The sequence below is a fragment of the Ochlerotatus camptorhynchus genome, unplaced genomic scaffold (assembly GCF_037179485.1).
Source record: "Ochlerotatus camptorhynchus isolate MF236.1 unplaced genomic scaffold, CSIRO-AGI_Acam_v1.1 ptg000330l, whole genome shotgun sequence".
Lineage (NCBI taxonomy): Eukaryota > Metazoa > Arthropoda > Insecta > Diptera > Culicidae > Ochlerotatus > Ochlerotatus camptorhynchus.
The window spans coordinates 3,906,161-3,931,936 of record NW_027040818.1 but is presented as its reverse complement, the minus strand read 5'-3'; the positions used below and the strand labels follow the sequence as shown (position 1 = coordinate 3,931,936).

Genomic DNA, 25,776 nt, shown 5'->3' with positions numbered 1-25,776 from the left:
AATTGCCAGATTTCTTAAAGTTTGATAAAACCTAATCTCCATAGGACATAATTCCATTGAAATTATTCTCACGATTCATATCAGCCTTCTCCTTAAGAATTTTTTATGATTTCTCTTCCGAATTCTAACTTTTTCATTTCTTCACAAAATTTCCATGCCATTGTTATCAGAGTTTGCAAAAGACAATTTATACCGTCTTCACTTCAATTAAAAGGTTTCACAGACTGCATACTTACACTTCACTGTAAACTATTTTCAGAATTACCTTAAAATTCTGAAATCTAGAGCAATTCAGAATTCTGAAGTATTTCAGACTGCTAAGGTAACAGGTACTTTAAAATTATATTTAAAAATCTAACTAAATATCCTCGAAAATATCACGAACATACTTCAAAGTCCTGGTGGTTGTCTAGATTCATAAGCCTTGCTAGTTTTCCAAAGCTCAATTTATTGTTTTCAATCCTGCACAGTTTTCGATTTCTCTCAATTCCAAAATTAGGAAATTCCTCCATATTGGAATATTGATTTTTTATAAATCCAGAATTAAAAAAAAAAATATTATAGCCAAAAACAAAACACACAAATCCTGGCTCGATATTTTTAAAAATTTGAAGATTTTTTACAGCCAATAATGTCTCAATTTTCTTGATTCTGCAAACCATTGCAAACATGTTGTAACACTTCCATGTATGATGTTGCTATAATGTTCAACGTTGATGGTCTTAAGTAATTAAAGTAGTAAGTTTGGGTTTTTATTTTTAAAAATCTTGGAGAATCTGGAACATATTTAAAAAAAAATCAGGATATAAACGTGATCTGTCTGTGTATCTGGCTAGACGACTGAAAATCTGGAATACTGGCAACACTGCTGGGAGCTAAGGATGACAACTCTCGGACCCGTCCAGCTCTTCGGATCTTTTTTTCTCTCTCTCGATTCTTCACGATTCAGCTCCGGATCCGGATCTGAGCTCATGATCTGGAGCTGATGCCGAGAATAGTGAGAGAAATTCTGCTGGAGAATTAACATCAGAAATAAAATTTGAATTTAGAATGGATTGCATAGCTTGAGAAAAGGCGTAACATTGTGTGCCAAGATGTCAATCATATCATCACGTGTGTCATTTTTTTGTTTTAAAGCTATGTTGTTGGCACATTTTGCGCGCATTTTGGTTTACGCGGTGGTTGATCAGTTGTTGCGTTAGTAGCGTTTTCCATTGAAAAGTAAAGCCATTTTGTAAGGTACGGATTTATTCGTTTAGACTACTTTAACGATTTTCTGCAGTTTTAAGCACTAAAACCACTAATTAATTTTCCGATTTTGAATTTGTGTCATAATTTCTATGATTTCAATGTGAGCTGAAGAGCTGTTCAAAAGAATCGACTCCCTTTAGTGAGCTGGATGGGTTTTATCCACTCAGCCAGATGAGCTGTTTTGCCCACCTCTATTCAGACTCTACACAAATTTTAAAGCCCCAGAATATTGGGAATCTTCTTAAATCACTTTTATTTTTATCCTTTCAGTAAATTCCTTTCAGCACGTTCTTAACAATGTGTACAATTTCGTTTTTTTGTGAATACAAGGCTGGTAGCAGGTCACTTTTTAGTGACTTGGTCACTATTTTGAAGCCAGTCACTAAAAAGTCACTTTTTACACCAAAAAGTCACTAAAGTCACTATTTCCCTAAAAATAGTCACGAAAGTCACTTTTTCACTACTAAAATATAGTGAAATTTAAAAATATCAACAAAATATTTAAACTGAGTACTTGGCGCTTAGAAAGTCTACAGTAGTTCTAACAAAATATACATTTAAATTTAATTTAAAATTTTAACCAGGGTGGCCAGTGAACCGCAAAACTGTAGAGCACCAGGAAAACTATTCGGAAATGCTTTAAATTTCGATTGAAAATCGGAGAAAATATACCTCCTTTCCCCGAAAATAAATTGTAAACCTTGAAAACTTTCCAAAGGTATTTGTCAATGATAGATTTTCAATGGTAATCATCCAATTTAGAAAATCAAAAGTAAATTTCAAGAGAGTTTTACAGGATTCTAGGGATGACACCAAGATATATCAGAGGAGAATACCAAAGTACAGACTACGAAAGTCTCGTGAAAATAAATTGCTTTGAGGACCGATTTCTTCATCTTCGCTTAAATCTTAAGCCAGGTTTACCTATATGTATAGTTTAACTTGGCTTAACACATACGAGCGTCTCTGATAATTTAAACAATAATCAAAAGCGACATTATTGTTTAAATTATTAGAGACGCAAAGTTCAGCTCCGGAACAATTTTGGAAATAATTCCAATATAATGGAGATTGCATTTAACGAGAGTTCTAAGAAGAATTCTATGAAGTTTGGATAAGGATTCTAGGTCCAATTCTAATAAGAATTGAGGAGGTTAGAAGGAAAGGGGTGTAAGTGACTTTGATCTATTACCTTCATCGTCTTTCTCTTTTGATAGTCACAGCTTTATAAACAGATTTTGCACTATTTCTGCCGCATAGTTTGATAAAGGAGGTCCTCATCTAGCATCCAGAATGGCACGTGAAGCAAGGAATGTGTTTGCAGTTGATTTATTAACGAAAGAGAAATTCGATGAAGATAATCGATCAAAGTCACTTACACCCCTTTTCTTCAAAACCCCTCAATTCAAAATTTATTCTGAAATTCCAAGAGAATTCGAAATTCCGAACTCTTTATCGAAATAAATTCCGAGAATTCCACTGGAATCGAATTTTGAAGCTTCAATCTCAAAGGAATTCTGAGAAGAGTTTCAAAGTTATTCTGTGACGGATTTTTGTTTTGAGAATTCTGAGGAAATACTATGGGAATTCTAAGAAGAATATGAATTGAATTTCCAATTGAACGCAGGAAAGAAGTGCAAGATTATTCTAAGAAGAAATTTCTGAAATTTCTGAGGTTAATTGCATGGAAATTCTAAGGTGAATTCACATAAATTTAAAATGGATTTATTGAAAGAGCCTTCAGGGAGTTCCTAGAAGAATCAATACAAAATCGAAAATGATCTTCTTTAACTAATCATGTGTTATTACTTCATGCGTGAATTTAACGATATACATAATTGGATATGCTTAACGTCAAATATCAGACTTACAGTGGAGATAAATGAGGAGATTAGAGTTGATAGTTCCGTTATAGTACGGCAGTGTGAAAATAATACATACAAAGTAGAAAGCGAGCAAAAAACAAATTTGAGGAAGGTACGAATCGGGTAGTTGTTTACGTCAGATGGCGACTTGAGTGTGGAACAATCGATATAACTGTTTCCGAACATTGGAGGTACATGAGCAAATCAGCGATCATCCCTTTTGCCAGTGGTGGCAGGGAGAAATACCCCTCACCATTACTCATTAACGGATGAGCTTGGCAAAGGAGACGCTCTACCCAATTCGTACCTTCTTCAAAATTGTCCTTTGTTCGCTTTCTACTTTCTATATACAAATTTTACACTGCCGTACCATAACGGGACTATCAACGTTTTATTTCATCTCCTCATCTATCGTACAAAATGTCCACTTTAATTCTGATATTTGATGTTAAGAATTTCCAACTACGAAAATAATCTATTTCCAAGAATTTTGATGATTGTTCTGCAAACAATTTCAAGAATGCAGTATTATTTTTTTAAAGATAATTTGCCTAAACGGTGCCGGTGGTGTAGTGGTAGGCGTGATTACCTCTCACCCCTGCAGGCCAGGGTTCAATCCCAGTCGGCGCCGCCGGGATGTTCTGAGGCATATCATCTCTGATCACGCCTTCCTTCGGATGGGAAGTAAAGCCATTGGTCCTCGGTCTATGAGTTGATGGGTCGATAGGTAGGGTCCAGGTGAGGGAGCTGCCTTCCTGGCACGTCGGTAGCATTGGTGCTCAGCACGGAAAACAAGATCGACGGAAAAAACAAACCAGAGAAAAAAAAAGGATAATTTGCCTCTAATTTCAAGAGAACCCTTGAAAAAGGTTCTTGATATCATTCTGAAGAAATTCTGTGAAAAGTTCTCAGCGAATTATCAAATTTATCTACCTACATAGATATATCAAAATTTTAAAGAAACGCAAGATCATAAAAAATGGGAATTACTATTTGCTAGTCGTCATATATAACGTAAGCAAAAGTAAATTATTCAAATCACTTCAAATGCTCTTCACAGGAGATTCCGTTGTGAGATTCGAGTGAATTAGAGGAATTTATGAAATTTGATTTTAAGTTCCATGACATAAAAAGTTTATTTCAATATCAAACCGTATTTGAATTTCGAAGCTACCATATACATGATTACGTATTTAGTCACTATTTGGTCACTATTTCCGTAATTTTAGTCACTAAAGTCACTACTATTATATCGCATCAGCACTACCAGCCCTGTGAATATTAACAACCGGGAATTTTCAAATGAAAATTCACTAGCCACCCTGCATTCCTCATTTACGAAGAATCTAATATGTATAAATCATTGCACAAACTGGTGCAGTTATCCTAATTTCCAAAAGTTCTTTCGATCGATCGAGTTTAACCCCTTTGACTAATCCCAAAATCGCTTCTACTTCCTATCTCTCTCTAGGTCCGCTGCGGTGCGTTCGAAACGCTCAGCTACCTGATCGAGAAGGGCTTCCTGGACAAGGCCACCACGGAGGAAGTGGTCTGCCCGGTGGTGGAGATGCTGAGCCGCAAACCGTTGGAAACCTTCGACGAGGAACTCTACGCCATCTTCATCCACGTAAGTGTCGTGCACGGTTCTTGTTTCGTTTATTTTATTTTTTTTCTTTAAATATATTTTGGTAGTGTGCTTCGGTAGTTTGTTATTAATTATCAATTAGTGTCGTCCTCTTGCTCTGACGATGGTGGCTAATTATTCGAGAAATGAGATTTTTTTTTTCGAAGATAATTAAGTGTGAGCCTTACGTAGGACTGAGGCGAAAGAAAAAATCAAACTACACAACGACGACGGCGATGAAATTATAATGCCATTAATATTGATTCGAATGACGAAACCAAATGAGGGGGGGTGTGTGAACAACGACGAGAAAATAAAAAGAACGGCAAGAAGACAGCGGGCTTCCTTCCGGTTTTGCGGGCAGTTCCCCGGTGTGTGGCAGGAGTGTATTACTTTCCCATGGCCATCTACGACGATGACGACGGTGACGCTGCGGGTTGAGGAAAAGTGTTGGACTTAATGGGAACGTTCACGATGACGATGACGACGACCGGGGGATGATAATGATGAATGACATACGATCCCGACGAGGGACAGCCGATGAGCCAAGTGTTGAAGGGAAAATTTCAGTTATATGCAATGTAGATGGATGCTGCCTGCTTTCGCGGGGAGAATATAATTTCAAATTTTGTGACAAGACATACATGAGATATGACGACCACCCAGGTAGAGCTGAGAGTATGCCGTAGTCGGTAGTATAGAAGATGTGTGTGCGTGCTGCAGTTTTAGCACTATGGTGTGATGTTGAATAGTTTTGTGATGGGCAGCTTTCTCCCGCCGCCGATCCTCTGGCCGGTGTTCGGCGGCAAGAAAGACATGGGTAGTGAGATAGTTTCACCCTATTGCACTGGGATCTCACTACCTTGTCTTTCATGTTGATGAATACATAATTTTGCGAAAGCGCGGATGACGAGAAGCTGCTGCCATTCAGTAGACCGAGTGACACGTACCGGAAGTACCGTAGAAGCAAGCGTATCCCCTCGATTTGAGCTTAGAAACTAGGTCGCAATGCGATTGCAGTGCTTGTGTTTGTGCGTGTGCAAGTGTGTGGGTGTGCCATTGAGTAGTCGATCGGAAATGGAATCCAAGTCCCTCGGTGAGAGAACATCATCATCGTCCAGAACCAGAGTGACCTGTGTTGGCATCAAATCTGGTTGTCTTAGTACCACATTTTTTAAAAATCCCTATCACAGCCAGCTTTGATGAGCAACGCATCACTCATACTCACAGATCACTCACCGGGACTCTCCGGAAAAATGTGTGCTGTTTTGGAAAAGCCTCGCCGACTCGTCTTCCGGTCGAAGGATGCTTGACTGAGCTCATCAATTGGTTGTGGCTATGTGCCTTCCGTTGCGTTTCGCGTTGTCCGAAGCGTCCCAATCATATCACAGCCATTTTGATGAGCTCAGTCGGGTGGTCAATGCCATCAACCCTGAGCTGGAGAACCCCATCTGCAATCTGCCGCCGCAAATTCCACCGCCAAATGTCCAGACTCGATCGAATCGTAAAAATGGTTGTGCTGTGTTGATGTTTCCGAAATTCATATCACAGCCATTTTGACGAGTTCGATCCTGGATCCGTGCTCAGCGAGAGTGACACTCTTCATTCAACAAACTAAAGGGAGAGAGGGAGATCATAGAGAGGAGCTGTTTCCCCTCTCAAAGTGGTTGTGAAATGGGTTCAAGTTGTTCAATTCCCATATCACAGCCAGCTTTGAAGAGCGAAACGGTTCCGGCAAGCTTCTGTTCAGAGTATGCAACAGGGAAACGATATAGTGAATTAGATAAGGACGGATTTTTTTTTTTTGTGCAAAGTGACGAAATATTTCAGCGATTAGCGGGCGTATTCTAAACTCTCAAAGTGGCTGTGAAATGGTGCAGTAGCTCATATCCCATATCACAGCCAGCTTTGATGAGCTGGGCTGCGTTCCAGGTTCATCGAGCGACGAGGTCGCCCAAGTTCAGCGACCCAGCAAGGATCGGATCAGAAACCAAGCGTAAGATGCAAATGTCTACTACTAAGCGTTTTTTTTCACACGAAATTTAAAATTTACATCTGAACTCCAGCAGTTCCAGCAAAATGTAACTAATTTCCCAACCATTTTCCTACACAGCTCATGGTGAAGATCGTGCCGATCGTTGGCTATGCCAAAACGTATGAACTGGTGTACGATCGGTTTCTGGAGATGTGCCACTGCAAGGAGCACTTTGTCCGGCGGGAGTGTGCCACCGCGTTTCCTGTCATGTGCGAGGTGCTCGGCAACGAGCTGTTCGAGAAGATTATGGTAGGTGTTGAACTCCCATCCACTGACGATCGCCGGTTACTAATCACAATCCATCAACAGCTACCCGTCTTCATGAGACTGTGCGACGACGAAATCTGGACGGTGCGGCGGGCTTGCGCCGAGGTGATGCCCATCATGGCCCTGCTCTGTACGCTGGAGAAACGGCGCAAGGTGCTGGTGCCGGCGATGAAAAAGTTCATGTTCGATCCCAGTCAGTGGGTCATCATGGCGGCGCTGAAGGTATGTTGTATGGGATGGGGTCCTAGTAGAGATGTTAGGACCGTGTGAGATAATACTTAACTGAATATAGATATAGAGAACCTGTCCATGTTCTTCGTCTTCCATGTTGTTACGTCTCAGCTGAGCAGTTCCAAGGCAAATGACGAAGCGGAAAAAAACTAGACCATCTTCGATTTTAATGAAACTTTGCATAATTGTTTGTTATGGGCAGTGATTCACATTTTTGCTAAAATTCGGCCATTCTAGTTCTTGTAAAAATTTCAAAATTGCGTTTTTTTGTTCAAAAAATTATAAAGTTGTAAACACAAATAATGTTTTTTTATGGGAAAATATACAAATTTCAAGTAACAAGTAAGAGGTTGTATCCAAGACGCGACCATAGATTTGACGTAGGATTACGAAAGGTAGTTTTGATGTCACAGCAAAAGAATAGTAAATATTAAATCGATTTCTCAACTCGTTATCAGTCAAAAAGTTCGATAGGTTGAAATTCGGGAGCAATTTAAGAGTTCTGTTTGTAAGGTGCTCCATGTGGTACAAGCCAATCCTGGACGATATGTCCTGGATACAAGCTCTTACTCGTTAGTTAACTCTTCTATCAGTCATTTGTGGTCCTGAAAAGGACCGATGGGTTGAAAGCTTGGAAGCCAGTTTAGAACAATGCTATGGAAATGTTCTTGGAGATGATAGCGGTGCGGAAATTAAATACGTATTAGTGAAAACGTATCAATTACAGAATCTGAGCCTACCGGACGGTAACATGCTTTTTGATGCAAATTTTAAGCCCCTTCTTTTAAGAGAATTTGGCACCATTTTTTTTTTGGGCATAATTTTCTTAATAGGTGCTACAAATTTGCATCAAAAGGCATAAAGATAGGTACCGTCTGGCATGTTCAGTGCTTGGTATCAATATTCGGCGATTGTGTTAGGGAAACCACTTTTCCCATCAAGGAAACGCCTCGTTTTCTGATGCCAAAATTACGCATTTTCGTGCAGAAAACACACGGAATTTTTGGCTTATTCAATAGATAATACAGGGCTGGTAGCAGGTCACTTTTTAGTAACTTGGTCACTATTTGCAAGTCAGTCAGTTTCTTAAAATTTAGTCACAAAAGTAATTTTTTTTTACCACTAATAATGTCAAGAAAAAATAATTTGCCTTTTAAAAATCACATCAAGTAACAGCTTGATTTGGTAACAAATTTGTGTTAAAAAGATTAATTAAAAATCAGCGTGTAAATTTCCACAAATAATAGTTGCTAACAGACCAGAACTGTCCAATTGGTGCTGGTGGAATCACTAATATTTTTTTTTTGACGTAGACAACGTCTTACGGGAAGGTACTGGGAGTAAATCGAAAATCTAAAATTGCGACTGTCACGAAAATGTGTAATTTTTTGAACGCCTATAACTTTGTCATTTATAGATGAAATTAAAATCCAAATGCTTTTAGATTAGCTATGAAAGTCCCTCCTACTTGAAAAATTATGCTATAGAACGGTTTATACAACCCCAGTTTTTTTTTTGCATAATTCTTCAAGTAGGAGGGACTTGCAATGCTTATCTCTTAGCATAAATAGAGGTACCGTCGAGTTTATTTTCAGTGCTAGGTTCTGAAATTTGACAGGGAGCGTTCAAAAGGGCCTACTTGTAATGTTCGATTCTCTTCATCGATTTTCTGTTTACAGCTAAGCGAAACAATTCAAGCTGAACATTGCATTAGGTCGTAAGTAACACTGACAAGATTCTCTTCGTCGACTTTCTCCTTGAATCCACTCGGTCCAGGTATTTTCAGCACACATATCGATAAAAGAAGTTTTTATCTAGCATCTAATACGACAAACGCAACAAGAAACGATCCTGTGCTCAAGTTATTAAGGCTGTGTTCCATTTGGTGAATTTTTACTTATATTTGACGGATGGAAAATTTTCAAATAAACCTGCTATTCCAGCAGACTTATTTCTGACAGACAAGGAATCAATTATTGGAAAGACGCTTTCTCGAAAATCGGGCGATTTACAACAGAGGGATTTACGAACATCTTAATTTATGTTCGAAGTGTCAAATCTAAGTGAAAATTTTCCAAATGGAACACAACCTCAGTATTTTTTTTTATTTGTTCCATCGTTAGATAAATATGTACCGAGAACTTATTGGAGGGATTCATGGCTAATTGATATCATCTCGATCAACTATGAAATGTTGCATAACATTGATGCAAAATTGTGCACTCCGGTTTTGTATGTGCACTTATTTTTAGCGTTTTGAAGTTGAATCGCTGAGGATCAATCTCATTACCAAATAAAAATTTCAAGAGTACAGATATCAGCTCTCACAAAACTTATAACAAAGAAACTGGAACTTCACGTTTGTTGCAGTCCAGTACACAAGAAGTTTAAATTTCATGATAGGGAATATCAGCCATCATGACGGTCATTGTTGGACGCTTCAATGAATCACCTGAAGAAAGCCTTACTCATATATGATTGTAATTTAGGAACCAAATGTAATAGAATATGTGTTCGCATTTTGATGAGGTCCTGAATTTAACCAAGTTTTACTAAATAGGAAATCCAAAATATGTGCTTAGGACCGAAATCATAGGTTACTTCTACTGTATTTTAAATCAATATCTAGCAAACATGCACGAGAATTTCACTACACAGCTTAACGTAGTCTGCGTCAACCATGCGGTCGTGTCCTGTACACAACCCCACCAATTTTCATCTCCGTGATCTAGACATTCAGGTCCGTTGTCTTCGATTTTTTCCAGACCGAATTATAAAATTTCTAAGTTTTCCCTCTGCCTTGTGATCTCGAAATAGTAAAAGGAAATTTAATCGCAAATTTTCTGAGGTTTCGATAAAAAAATCCGATTCCGGCTTCTTTACTTCGTGATCCTGAAAGTCTTAGATTTTTCGAAAAATGGTCTAGGAAACATTTCCAAAACCAGATTTTAGAAAAAAAATCTATGTCCAAGATAATGAAATGTTATTTACGTTCCAGAAGTATTTAATTTTTTCAAGGACTTTCCATATATTCAAAATATGAAAATTATCCCGGGCCGCACAAGTTTCTTAACTTGTTTGTCTTAGAGATGCTTAAATCCCAGCATTGATGAATTGGTCCAACATTTCTAAAATTTATCCCGGAATCTTTCATTTTTTTTTCGATTTTCAGATGTTAAGTCCGAGACGCATGCAAAATATTCTACACGTCAAATAAATCTGACTTATATGTGAGTCCCGTTCACTAAAATTCGCATTTGCAGGGCTGGTAGCCATCACTGCTGTCAAAAATACTGATTTTAGTGACCATGTTAAAGAAATAAGTGACTAAATAGTGACTCATAGTTGTGAAAATAGTGACTAAAAAGTGACCCTGAATTGAATTAAAAATAAATTTTATTGAAAACTCTTAGGAATTTCTGAGCAGCACATCTCCTGTGAACTTCAAAGGAAAATTCCAAGGGCATTCTGAGAATAATTTCATAAAGTGCGTGGGAGAAAATAAATTCGGAGCATAAGTCCTTGGATTTTTTTTTTGAAAATACTAAAAGAAGGATTACAATTAAATCTGAGAATAACTCCAGGACATCTTCATTGGAATTTGGAAAATAAATTCAGGAGAGTTTTACAAACAAATTATGAGAAGAAATCTAAAGAAATTGTGAGTAGAAATGCCAATGAATTCTTAGGAGACTTTCAATGTGAGTAGAATTCCAAGGGAAGGAGTGAGATTCAAAAGGAAATCTGAAATGAATTCAATGAATATTTTGATAATCTTTCCAAAGGGTGTCTTATTGTGGAGCATTTCAAGGTAATTCCGATAAAAACTTAAAGAAAATTGAATTCGTTTTTTTTTATTTCCTATGAAGTTCTCGAAATGTTTCTGAATACCACTGTCCTTCTGTGAAGTTTTCGAAGTTTTTCTAAATTTCTGCAACTTTTGTGCTGCCGCAATTTTCATGGAATTAGAATGAAATAATTAGTATAGTTTTATGATTTTCACTTAAGTTCTCATGATTTTTCTGAAGTTCATGAAACTTCCATTAAATTATCAACACTAATTTAAAACTTCTTCAATAGTCTAGACTTTCCGGGTGTTATTAAAACTGCCTAAACGAATTTCTTTAAAGTTCTCTAGGTTGCCCTGAATTTATGATAAATTCAGGGCAACCTAGAGATAATATTATAATATTATTATAATATAATATAATATTATTTATCAGCATTTTTTAACAACCCGCAACTTTACTGAAATTAATTGATTTGCCTTGAAATTTGTAATTTTCCTTAAGTATTCTAACCATTTAAAAACGCTCACTTATTTTCCCTGAACTATGCTTACCTAAAGTTCTCTAAATTTGTTGGTCCGGCAAATTTTCTGATATATATTATATATTTAAAATCCCCTGACGTTTTTAGATCAATCATAGAATTCTTCGAATACGGAATTCCTTGTAAGTCGCTGCAAATTTGCTTAAGTTAATGGGATATTCTGAAGCTATTTGATCGTCTTCGAAGTACTCGGAACTTCGCTGAATATTATGAAACTATCTAAGTTCTAAGTTCTCTGTAATTTCTTGAAGATATTTATCGCTGCTTGCTAAAAGTTCTCGCATTTTTTTTTAAATGAATGGAACCTTCGTTGATATTCTCTAATCAACTTAGCTAAACTTTTGTATTTTTTAAAGTTCTTGATATTTCCATGATATAACACCCTTAAAATACTCTCACGTTTTCCGGATGTTCATATAATTTTTATCACGTTCCAGAAGTTCTATCGGAGCTTTGTTGAATTTTCTTTAAATTATTTGAACTGCCTTTGATTCTCTGATCTGTCTGGATGTTCTCGAAGCTTCCCTAAAGCTCTCCATTCTATTGAACTTGGACTTCTGTGAAATTCCTGAAATATTTATGAAGTTTTCATAAATTATCTGATGGTCTCTGTACTTCCCTGAAATTCTCGGAACATCCTAAGGGTTCTAAATTTTCCTAAATTTACGATTATAGACATTTAATCTGCTCTAAAAAGTCTGAACTAAAGTCATGGGAACTGCTCTTAAGAACTGAAATTCCCCAACGATCTCTAGATCTAGCTTTTCTGAGGTGCTTAGATTTTTTTTTAAATTTGCACAATACCTCTCAAGGTTTCTATATTTCTCAAGTTTGCTCAACACCTGTGATGTGCTCTGAAATTCTAGGAACTTCATAAAAGTTTCTGAAAATTTTAGAATGTTAAAAGAACCGATTTGAGGATCTTAAAGCTTCCAGTAAGTTCCCCATAATTTCAGTGTGTTAACTTCCCTTATGTTCCCGCAGTTTGTTTATGGAGCTATACTGAAATTCTCAGAATTTCCTTTCATTCCTCAGAACTTCTTCAAAGTTCCTACAATTGTTGTGAACTTAATGGGACTGCAATGAAGATCTCTAATATTTCATAAAGTTAATTACGAACTTGAAATAAATCATTTGATGTTTTCCTTAATTCAGGCACTTTGGAAATTTTCAATATCATGAACTTTTTAATTCAATACGAAACTACAAGACATTGAATGTTTTTAGATTTTGGACTTACTCAAATTAAGTACGTTTTTTTTTTAAACTGTGAACAGTGAAAAATTAAGTTCAACATTCATTGGATTTGATTACAAACTTGTTTCTTTAAAACTGATTGCCATGTCTTAAAAACGCTTGGGTTAATTACTGTTGATCTTCCAGAAAAAGCATATTTTGAGCGCATTTTAAAGAAAGCTTTCTTATTGCCTTGAATGTATCCGTTAAAGTTCTGGGAAAACCTGGAAAACTCAGAAAATTTTATTTAGAAAAATGAGTAGACAACTTGTAGATAGAGAAAGACGATTAAACGTCACAAAGCAAATAATGATCAATATTGAAATAAATTGCCGGTGCCGGTGGTGTAGTGGTAAGCGTGACTGCTTTCTAACACCCCAATGGGTCTGGGTTCAATCCCAGCCGAGGTCGGTGGGATTTTTCTGAGGCATAAAAATGTCTGGTCACGTCTTCCTTCGGAAGGGAAGTAAAGCCGTTGGTCCCGGCCCATGTGTGTTGAATGGGTGCGATATCCCACGCAGGTGTGTAAGCTGCCTTCCTGCACATTCGATTGCCGTCAATGGATGGCAATCGATGTCCGTCGGTGATTGGCACTAGATTGCGGAACAGAGACCGACATTAAATAAAGGAAAAGAAGATTGAAATAAATCCACGCTAAAATAGTTGAAAATAGTGACTGATTACAAGAAAAAGTGACTTTAGTGACTTGACCTTAAAAAATGAGACTTTTTAGTGACTGGCTTGAAAAAAGTGACCAAGTCACTAAAAAGTGACTCATTACCAGCTTCGCATTTGAGTAAATTTTTGTTCAAATTAAAAAAAAAAATATCACTGATATTTGAATGATATTTTTTTCATATATGAGTGACATTTACGCATCTTTGAGTAAAGATTTACGACCTACGTTTTTGCGAATTTAAGTGAACTTGACTCAAATATGAGTCAGATTAATTTGCCGTGCGCATTCACGATCTTTCCATCTTAGAAAATTTCTCGAAAATTCCTCGTTCCAGAATAATGAGATTTTTTCTTCGACCGCTAACTAGAAAAGTTGTGTAGCTCCAAGAGCTATAAAAATTTGAGGTGCTTCAAAACTTTATATATCCGAGGTCTTTAAAATTGATTGTCTCAAAATGGTCAACATTTGCCTTGTTATTATTATTTGATTACCTTATAAGGCATAAGGATGATGTAAATAATAATTTCATTGTATGTCCGACATCACTCAAATTGGTCAAGGAGGGGCAAATATTAAACAAAAAAAAAATCGTATAAGTAACTAATTTAATGATGAATTCATAAATTAATAATAGGGGAAGTGCACCAGTATTGGCCATAGGTTCCTATTTTGGCCACACCTCAGAAAACCGATTAAATTAGAATATTCGTGCATTTTGTGGTCGAAATGTTTACGTACACCGTTGAATATGGTTTGTATCAACAAACTGAACGCAACTGAACATCTCAAAATTGTATAAAACGTGAGATTTCATCAAAAGGTGGCCAAAATAGGAACATGGCCAATACTGGTGCGTTTCCCCTAATAAAATATTTCGTGTACTTTGAGGATAAAGTGTAGAGTGGAAAACGATTTTAAAAAGAGCTAAATTTTCAAATTTTCGGTGACATAAAACAAAAATAAAATTTTCATTAGGCATAATCATGGTGACCAGCAAATCCCAATTTGTAATTTCGCCGGGTTTTCCCGGAATTTCGGTGATTTTCCCGGTTGTTTTGAGCCAGGGAAATTTCTGCTTTCTAAACTATAACCCATTTAGATTAGTGATCTTTTTGGCTCAATCGAATATTTGTTTAATTTAAATGTATATTTCACAACCGGGAAATACCAATTTGTTTGGAAAAAATCGTTAGCTTCTTATCAAGAAGTCATTTTCGATGTTTTAACAATATTGACAAAAGTTCGCTCAAAAATTTTTATGAAATGTTCTCAAATTTTCTTTAGAATCATTTCCTATCACAGAGCTTTTTTCAGAGTTTCTCTAAAATTAATTTGAGATTCTCTCCGAGAGACCCTTGAAAATGTCTATACAACATTTCAGAAAAAAATCAAAGCATTCATCCTAAGATTCGCTTCGAAAAAAAACTTACTAAAACTTCCTTACATTACATTCTATTTAGAATTAGTCTGAATATTCCTCACAATTTTCATGCAATTCTTCTCAGAATTGTCATACAATTGTGTTCATAATTATCTTGGAGGTCTCCGCTAAATTCTTCTGAAAATTTGCTTGGAAGTCTCCTCGAGATGCTCTTGGAATTAAACTCGGAATTCTCATAAAACTCATATCAGAATTCCTTTGGAATAGTTCCCTCAAATTTCTATTCCCTTGATATTTATCGTGAGATCCTTGAAACTCTCTTTAGAATCCACTTGATATTATCTTTAAATTTTCTAAGAATTTCCTTCGAATTGTCATCACAATTCTTCAAAGAACTTATTTTGAATATTCATTTGAAATGGACCTGGAATTCGCTTCACAATCGTCATGAACTTTCCCAAAGAACTACCTAAATATTCTACTCTGAACGTCTGACGTCCCACAAATGACTTGGAGTTCTGGTGAAGTTTCTCTTAGAGTTCTTAAAAAAGATCTATTGGTATTTTTCTCTGAAAAACATTGCTGTTATCTGCAGAATTCAAAATCTCATAATATTTAGTTCAAAAAGTGACTGTATCCTGAAACAGGGTCTTGCAATTATTTAAAGGTTCAGAATCTTATTTTTCCCGGGTTTGTCATCGAAATTCACGGGCTTTTCCCGGTTTTTTCCGGCGATATCGAATTCGTGCCTTTTCCCCGGTTTTCCTGAACTCCTGGTTCACTGTATAATAAATAAATCTAGATAGAGCTGGAATTAGGGCCTAACAGCTTTTGTAAACAATGACTTCTCTTGATGATTTCCAGAAATTCAAGACTCGCCCACGGAAACCAACTTCCTCATCGGATAGGGGAAGTCTTTCCCTACCCGATGAGGATGTTGGTTTCCGTGGGCGAGTCTTGAATTTCTAGAAATCATTAAGAGAAGTCATTGTTTACAAAAGCTGTTAGGCCCTAATTCCAGCTCTATCTAGAAATATTAATTTTTCGACACAAATATATGGGATCGGTAAACCATTATTTGTTTTATTTTAAAGGAGCATGACAAATGCTCAGGATGGGTAGGGATTGTGAGTTTATAAAATTGCTCGAAGTGGGTCGCAGTGCTAGATTTAAACATATGGGAACTGACATCCGATTGATGACCTTGACAAATGTCCAAAAAATACTCTTTATCAAATTTATGGTGGTCCTGAAAAGGACCGTTTTGTCATGATGGTTGAGTAATGCTGAGATATTAGGGTGTTCAACACGAATGCGGATGGCGAGCTGTATGTTGTTTGGAACGAGAGTGACGCGCTTGGCATAGATGGCCCACAGCGACTCATGAAGATGTATCTCGATCTGTAGAGGTAAGGCTTCTTCCTCCTTCTTCGGTGAATGAACGCTCATGAGGGCTGCAGCTCGCTGCTTGCGGGCAGCCTTTCGTTGTGTACAATGTTCAATGCTGCTGCTGCTGACGACCGACCGGACACCACCACACACGGTGATTGAATAAGCACCGTTCAGTGAGGCCGGATGGAATTCGATTTTGAAATCTGTGTTAGGGAAAGCGCTGTTTGCAGGCATTCGGTGATAATTTTGATCCCCATTGCAAAAGTTAGACATTTGTGCAATTGTCAACAGTGACCTGTTTAAAATTAAAAGTGATTTAAGCAGATTCGTAGCAAAATTTCCAATCGATTTGCGTGTTCAGAATTAAAATCCATCATCTCTGGATTAAAATCAGACCACTTTCATGCCGCGACCGACTTTTGGTTTTTGAAATTGCACCGCCAATGTTGCCTTAAAAATACATGGTATGTTAGATTTAAACATGTGGGAACTGACATCCGATTGATGACCTTGATAAATGTCCAACAAATACACTTTATCAAATTTATGGTGGTCCTGAAAAGGACCGTTTTGTCGTGATGGTTGAGTAATGCTGAGATATTAGGGTGTTCAACACGAATGAGGATGGCGAGCTGTATGTTATCTGGAACGAGGGTGACGAGCGACTAACGAAGATGGATCCCGATCAGTAGCGGTGAGACTTCTTCCTCCTTCTTCGGTGAATGGACGCTCATGTAGGTTGTAGCTAGCTGTTTGCGAAAGCACTGCTGCTGCTGACGACTGACCGGACACCACCACATACGGTGATTGAATAAGTACCGTCCAGGGAGACAGGATCGAATTCGATTATGAAATCTGTGTTAGGGAATGCACTGTTTGCAGGCAATCGGTGATAATTTTGATCACTATTGCAACAGTTGGACATTTGTGTAATTTTCAATAGTGACCTATCGAAAACAAATAAAATGTTCAATAAAGCAGATTTGTAGCAAAATTTCTAATCGATTGGCTTGTTTAGAATTAAAATCCATCCGTTACTGACAGAGTCATATGTGGTCAAATCCTGACCACTTTTCGTAATGCGGTTAATTTTGGTTTTTTTTTTTAAATTGCTCCTCCAATATGGTGTTGAAAGACGTAATCCTACGTCAAAAAAAATCCTAAATATTTCAAAACGTCCTTACCGATTTTTGATTCTTAAAAAAAACTTTTGAAAAATACAAAATTTTGAAATGTGTAAAATTATGAGTACTCAAAAATTTACCAAAACCGTAGAATTTAATATTTTGTAATCGTAAAATTGAACATATTTGTAGTTCGTTAGCGAACGTTTCAGCTCAATTGATCATAAGTTAACAAAGTTACTTTCTGTCAAAATTGACCATTTTGTATGAAAATCGGCATGCGCTGCTAGTTTTATCGAAAACAACTGTATTTTGATTTTTCCCCAAAATTACTTGATTTTGTTTAAAGTGTATTTTTTTCTGAAAAGGAATAATTTTCTGTTACAACTTTGTCTCGGGCGTCATTTCGATTGGAAGTTACGATTTCGAGTTATGATTTATTGAAAAATCTCGAATACTCCATTTTGAAGCATATTTTTTCGAGATTAAGATGGCCGAATTCTAGCAAAAATGTGAACGTCCAGTGAACCGTGAAAATAACAACTTTGGAATGTCCTTGAAACTCTTCTAAGAATTTCCTTGCAATCCTTGTTAAAATTTCTGTGCAACTTTTATGAGAAATAGATTCCTTTGAAATTTTTCTCAAAATTTTCTTTTGTTCTCAAAAATCTCTTCAGAAATCCTTTGGAATTCCCTTTTGATTTTTTCGTTGTTTCATAGAATATGATTCCCTTCATATTTGCTTGAAGTTCATTTCTGATTTTTCCTCAGAATTTTTTTGAAACTATATTCACTCTATAAATTTTGCTTATAATTATTTTTGAACTCTCATTAGAATTCTCGTGGAATCCTCTGTAAAATTCACCTTCACGCAAATCAAAAATTTTATTACATTGAATGTTCGTTGCATTTCCGCAACGAATACCGCAAAAAATGATATAAGATTACCTTGCAGATGATGCAATGATTTTTTATTTTTTTTATTTTGTGTTCTATCTACGCTTTCGAGTATTGAAGCAAGCATTTGACATGCGTTTTATTTATAACATTGTAGAACCAACTTGCCACGATTCTCTCCAATTCCCGTCCAACAGAAAAAGCATACGAAATCGAGTATGAGAGGAAATGAGCGCTTCTTATTCGCTTTTAGTCTATCCATATTCTGAAGCATAAAGAGAGCAGTGGTGAAAGCACAGGTCTGATAATCGTAACGTTCGTGGTTCGAGTAAAGTCGGTAACCTATTTGTTTCTACATGATTCATTTCGCTCAGTAACACTCTCCACATTTTTCTTTGTCCATTTTCTTGCATCGAACCGCATCTCGTTAAATCTCATCCTCCGTTTATGCGATCTCCAGTAACATCCTGTGATGATGAATCCCTCATGCTATTCTCCCATAAACTCGCCCCAGAATCATCTAGGAATTCAATTCAGATCTTCCTTGCAGTTCATTTCCGAATTTCTTAGGACTTTATCTCAACATTATCCTGGAATTCTGATCAGAGCTCCTAAGATTTTTTCCTAGAATTTTCTAAGAATCTTTTCCAGCATTTCTTCGAAATTAACACAAATTATTTTGAAATTTTCCTCGAAATTTCATAGGTATGCGCTTCAGAGCAGAGCTCCATTGAAAATTTAGCAAAGACTATTATTTTTTTTTTTAATCTCGCATTTTGTATATTTTTCCCAGTCCAAAATTGATGAAAACATTTCCAATTCTGTTTTTCATTCGTCAGTCGGATTTTTATAAGCCGCAAATAGTTTTAAAAAAATCATTGTTTAAAACTCTACACACTAAGATTATTTCACCGAAATCTAAACAGCTGAACTTTCGGTAAACAGTTCGGTGATTTTTCACAGATTTCCTGTAATTTTTCACCGAATATCTGTGAAAAATTACAGGAAATCTGTGAAAAATCACCGACCTGTTTACCGAACGTTCAGCTGTTGAGATTTCGGTGAAATTTCACAGATTTCGGTAAAATAATCTAAGTGTGTAAACAAATGTCAAAGTCTCAGAATCTTGTAAATTTTCCTAAACCCAAAATATTTTTATGGTTAATATTAGTTGGTACAGACTACGGAGTTTTAACATATTTTCTTGCTTCGTGGTCTCCAAAATTTTCCCTGGATCTAATTTAAAATCAAGGTAACAACTTGTTAGTTGAATCTATCACTGTTTACAATTTTGTCAAATGGCCTATTCAGTTCGAAAGCGTTCGGTCTTGTAACCTTAAAACATACTCTTACTCTCAGTAAATTCTGGGGCTTTGAAAATATGATGGCTGGACCCCAAAATGCTACAAATTGATTTTTAGAAATGTCTTGAACATCCCTAATAAACAAATACCATAAACGAACGGTAGCCCGTACGGTCGAACTATCCAACAAATAGTTTGGATGATATTCCGAACACGTCGTTAAGCTCTTTCTTATGGTTATTTTTATTAGGGATAACATTTTCTTTTGATATATTTTACCGAAAACAACATATCAAGAAGACTGGCAACTCTTCCGTTTGCTCATACGAATGCTACACCGAAAAAAGTTTTCATATAGTTTCCATTATGAACGCACATGATATTTTTCCAAAAACAAAATTAATTATTCTTATCTAAAATTCACATAGAATTCATATGATCACATGAATTCTATGTGATAAATCACATAAATTTCATTGGAAACATAAGGTTCGTGTGATTTTGTAGTGCGATTCCCAATTATGAGACCACATGAAAGTTATGTGAAATTCTAATGGATATATTCCATTGGAAATGTGATTTATTTCTTGAGTGTATGAGACAGGTACAATCGCGTCATCTACCGCTCAAAATGGTAAATTCTACGGACGAATTTGATAGCAAAGAATCCAACCTTGGCAGAGAGGTTTGCGTATTTGCTAATTTTACTATGCGTTGCTTCCACCTTATCTCAAGCGCAGCGGTACTGTATATGCCCATTGAATTCAGGAAAAGTTGCCAGTCTTCTTTTTCGCTTTTATATAATGGCTGCTTTTCATGGAACATGGAAGTTCTCGGAAATGCCAGAAATTTCACGTAACGTCCCTTAAGATCTGTTGCGTCGTATTGCAGTGGACTGTAAAAACTGCTGTCAAACCAAAGCTGCCTTCATGCAGCGGAGAGAAGCGATGCTGATTCTCCAAGTGGAATCTAACCAAGCGTTGTTGATTCCCAATCAACCAGGAACTGCCTTCATTGCAGTCACCTACCAACCAATCAATGCGGATGTTCTAACAACTCTTTCATAGCCATGAAAAGGGCTGCACACAAATTCTACAGCTTGGTGGAACGAGGGACTTTCGGCTGGAGACAAAGGAGCACACACACACACTTTAATTTTCACTCCATCTTATATTGTCTTCTTCTTGATACAATCGTTTTTTCTTCAGCCGTTCTCGGCTCACCTTCTTCTTTCCTATTCTGTTCCTATGTTGCTACTGCTTACTCGGGTGGTCGTCACGCAACTGCACCTCGCGGACAGGTAGCCGTCCTTTTTTATACCTTTCTTGTTGTCGTTGTTCGCTCTCTCGTCATCGAGCTGCTGGTGATGTTCATTATCAAGGCGTGGCTAATGCTGCAAATCTTCTCCTTACTCAGTTCGTTGCGTTGCGGACTGAACAAGATCATTAAACTCAAATTAAGTTTTGGCAACTTCTGTAAAACTCCTGTTGCTGAATTTAATGGAACTGCCCTGAAGCTTTTGATCTTCACTACAGTTAACGACCCCCCCCCCCCGCCCTCTCTGAATTTTTCTGGAGTCTCTTGAAGTCCTTGTAAAATATCTAAAATTGTTTAGAAGATAATGGGCCTGTCATGAAGTTCTTAGATCTTCATCTAAAATCACAAAATTTTCGTGAAGTTCATGGAACTGTTCTGAAGTTCTCAGAACTTACCCTTAAATATCTTTGAACTCTTGTAAAGTTCCACACTTTCCTTATTAAATGAGTGATGATGACGATTGGGGTTGGAAGGAATTGCTTGTTTTAACTTAACGGCTTTCTCAGTCATTAATTTACTCGAATTACGATAAGCCTTGAAAAAGACCAAAATCCATGACCGAAACGTCGGGTAGATTAAATTGAAATCATAAGAGTAAGTCTATTACTGAGAAAACCGTTAAAACAAGCAACAAGTACAAAATATCTAGGATAGGCAAATGTTTCGTCAACTTTGGAGTGTTGTGTAACTTCGTCAAATATTGAAAACGAATGGTGGAAAACGAATGGTCATCGGATTCTCTCCCATACCTCACCGTGGAGGAATTTTTAAAAACCCACTATCCCATCGGATAGTTCTTGCATTCGCCACGAGGGGGCAACTGTTGATAACCCATAGGCTTACCTAACATTCAACCGCACCACATAACTGAAAAAAATCCCCTTCCCCTTTTCTGCTTCTTCCAGAACCTCGGTCAATTCCTCACCACATTCACCCAGCTGCGGGTGCTGGGCCTGGCGTACAACAGCAATCTGGAGCTAACGCTGACCAATGCGGCCGATCAGCTGGGATTCCACCACCTGGACACCCGCCGGGTGACGTACGGTAACCAACCGTCGGTCGATGTGCTGCTGAAGAACTTCGAGTGCTACGAAAAACGCTTCAAGGACTCGATCCAACGGTACGCCCTGCTCTCGCTGGTGAAATCCAACGAGGAACCGTGGAGGGCACGTGGCGACGACATGATCAACGTCGAGGTGTACCTGTACTCGATCGTCTACGCGGACCGCCGCTCGCAACGGCTTTCGTCCACCGGTTCCAACTCGGACGACGGAGGTATTTCGAAAATTTCCGACTTCTCCTACAAATACTACGTGAGAAAGTCCCTGTCGTCGACTTCGCTGTGCTCGCCTCCGCCGGTGCAGCTGCACCGAGGAACACGGAACTATGACGAAAAGAATCCGCTGAATCGCTTCCTGAGGTACTGCTCACCGATGAAGAACAACTTTGTCGACGCATTTGCCAAACAAGGAAGCGGTGGGACGGGCCGGGGAAGTGATTCGGACGACTACCACGGCGGATGGGGTCCGGATGATGACGACTATTCGGCGCTTACTTTGAAAATGAAAATGAATGATCTCGAAGCATTGGATGCCGTAGGAGGGGATGCAGGAGGCGCTAGTAGCGGGGGTGTTGGCGATAATACTGCTGGAGACAGCAGTAGCGGCAATGCACCGGTGTCTGACAGCGATGAGAAGAAGAAACCTTCCGCCCAAGGTCAGTTCGAAGAAGCCTCTTCCGACGACGATTCGGTGGATCAGAGCTTCAATTCGCACCAATTTTGGTACATTAGCCCGGAGCTGCCACTTGATGTAGACTTTGTCGATGAAGAATCCTCCACCAGCAAGGGGACCGATATCGCCAAACGTTCTGATATAAGCAATAACAATGCAACTTCCCCGTCGGCTGCTACCCCGACTGCAACGACCGAACTGGTGGAAACCCAGGAGGACAGCAAGAATAACAACTCCAAGCTGAGTGTCTCGGCAACGGAAAAGACCTCGACAGCTGCCAGCTCCACCACCGTAGTGGCTCAGGAAAATGACCCCACCAATGATAGCGACTCGTCCTACGGAAGCATCAACAACAACTCCGAACCGGAACGAATGGATTCGGAGATGGACCGATACTGTACGGATTTAAGCCGATCGAAGCAGCAGCAATCGGCAGGATCGTTCCATCAACAGCTGGACATGGTGACCTCTGGTGTGGCCGCACTCGCCATCGGGAAGGAAAGCGAACGACTCAAGAACATCATCAAATGGCAAAATGAGGAAGTGGAGTGGAACCTGCTGGAAGACTTTGTACACATGAAAAATATCAACAAGGAGCTGTGCTTCGAGTGTGCGTACAATTTCCCGGCGATCGTGTTGACCTTTGGTGAAAAGTAAGTCCGCCTGCTTTCCCTGGTAGTATTTGAGAAATTTTACTAAGCATTTTTGTTCAACAGATTCTGGCCCATTCTGAGCAGTCACTTCTTCGCGCTGTGCAACGACATCCAGAACACGGTCCGTCGAACGATGGCAGCATCGATTAGCAAAATATCGCTGATCATTGGCCGGGAGCAAGCGACCCGGGACCTGGTGGCACCGTACACCGAGTTCCTGATGGATTCGGACGAGATCAAAATCGAAGTGGTAAACACGCTGGCCGAGTTCCTCAAGGTGGTCGATGGCTGCGAGCACGAAACGCTGATGGACCGGTTGAGTCTGTGTCTGCAGCCGCCGTTGAATATGATGAACTGGCGCTTCAGAGAGGCCGTCGCCAGGCAGATCGTACAGCTGGTTCCGATGCACGCCAAGATTCGGAAAGAGAACTGCCTCCTGTACCTGACCGGGCTTGCAATGCGCCTGATGATCGACAAGTACGACTTTGTGCGGAAGGCGGGCGTCGATGCGGTAAGATGCTTAATTTCTAGAGCCAAAAATTTTCAAAGCTAATGTCCACTTTTGTCTGCCTAACAGTTTGTGGAATGTTCCCGGGAGTTCCAGAAGAATGACTCCGTGTTCAAATTCTTTTCGGAAAACTTTGCTCACAGCTCGAACTGGAGGCGTCGGCAGACGTACATCATCGCGGCGGGGAAGATTGTAAGTTGCATTTTTCTTCCTTCAATTCAAATCTCCTAACGTATGGTTCTTGCCAACTTTACAGCTTGAGTTGGAGAGCGTCGAGGTGGAAACGTTCCGGAAGCACGTGCTCAAGAACATCCTCATGCTGGTCAACGATTCGGTGCCGAACGTTAGAATACAAGTAGCCAAGTGCCTCAAGGACATCATTCTGCCGCATGGTAGGTATCGTTGGTTAAGCAACGGAAATTTATCTTATTATGTTGTAATTTTAAAAATGTTAAATTCGGCGATATTTCGGCGAACATCTGAAATAAAAAAAATTGGGTGCCCTAGTGTCAATTTCCAAGCGGTGGTAAAATCTAAAACCCCTCACAACCCAGGTGAAGTCATCCGAGGTGTAAACAAAAGCAAAGGTTACCACTATAAAAAAAATGCCCATTGATCGACATCAGTGTTACAAGCTTCACTCTGCGCAACTCTTCTATTATCAACTCTGTTAAAAACCCATCTCGGAGCTCTGGTTGACAGTCTGACAGAAAAGCCGGACCAACTCGACACCAACAAGAATTCTACCAGACCTTATGCCAACTGTGATCCGACATTAACTCGACATTCGTCCGACATGAGCCCAAAATCGATATCGACTTAAAATTTGACCGACATCCCGGATTGTGTTCTGGACAATTTTTCTTCCACACTACACTGCCATATGACCACGCCAAATGCCGAATCGATCTTATGCGACCTTCTTCGATTTGTCTGAAACTTTGCATAATTGTTTTTATGGTCAATCATTCACATTTGAGCTAAAATTCGACCATTTTGAATCTCACAAAAAACTTGATGACGTAACAAAATGACGTATTCGATATTTTTCAACAAATCATAACTCGAAAATGTCACTTCCAATCGAACTAACGTCTGAGACAAAGTAGTAGGAAAAATTTCAAGTAATTTTTGATAAAATGTCATAAAAAGTATTTAATACTTAAATTACAAAAAATGAGCCTCTGCAAAATATTTTTTTTTAATATTTTAAATTAATTCTTATGAAAAATGCAGTACACTTAAAAAATTTCAAAAATCATTGAACAACAACTTTTGGTACACTTTTTGAGCTTCGCCACCTGTGAGCTTCAGGGAGGGCTATGAAATTCTGGGACGTGCTGCACACTTCAAAGATGTTCTGTAAACAAAGAAGTTCTACGCACTTTAGGGAAGTTTGGTGAACTTTAGGAAAGGTCTGTGTACTACAGGGAAACTCCGGGAACTTCCATTGAGCCTTGCTAACTTCATGTAATTCGTTGAACATCCTTGCTATCGAAATTGCGAAAAAGTTTTGTAAACTTCAATCTTATCGAAACTCCGATGCAGTTTTGGGATCCCTGTTGGAGATCTGGGAACTCCGTTGAAATTCTGAAAACATTCCTGAAGTCCTTTCCTGAGAACTATCTTCCCTGAAGTTCTGAGAACATACGTCTCAGAAGTTATGAGAATTAATTTCCCTGAAGTGCTGAGAACTAACTTTCTTGGAGCTTTGAGAACTTACTAACCTAATGTTCTTGGAAGTAACCTCTCTAAAGCACTGGGAACTAATTTCCCTGAATTTCTGGAAACAACGCTCCTGATCTGAAGACTAATTTCCATGAAGTTATTGAAACTATCTTCTCTGAAGATTTAGGCAGTAACTTCCACTAAAGTTCTAAGATCTAGCTTCCTTGAAGATTTGGGAACTAACTTCTCTGAAGTTCTGGGAACTAATTTTTCTGATTT

The 25,776-nt window shown here is 38.3% G+C and overlaps 1 protein-coding gene across 2 annotated transcripts in view; it reads left to right on the top strand.

Annotated features, from left to right (window-relative positions):
- LOC135708336 (serine/threonine-protein phosphatase 4 regulatory subunit 1-like) overlaps window positions 1-25,776 on the top strand; it is a 529,117-nt gene that overhangs the window by 498,141 nt on the left and 5,200 nt on the right. For both annotated transcript variants that reach the window (XM_065230381.1, XM_065230380.1), the window contains 7 exons: window positions 4,588-4,743; window positions 6,854-7,024; window positions 7,085-7,264; window positions 21,841-23,321; window positions 23,385-23,832; window positions 23,899-24,021; window positions 24,086-24,221. In XM_065230381.1, coding sequence (XP_065086453.1) covers window positions 4,588-4,743; window positions 6,854-7,024; window positions 7,085-7,264; window positions 21,841-23,321; window positions 23,385-23,832; window positions 23,899-24,021; window positions 24,086-24,221 — 2,695 coding nt within the window. The remainder of the gene's footprint in view (window positions 1-4,587; window positions 4,744-6,853; window positions 7,025-7,084; window positions 7,265-21,840; window positions 23,322-23,384; window positions 23,833-23,898; window positions 24,022-24,085; window positions 24,222-25,776) is intronic.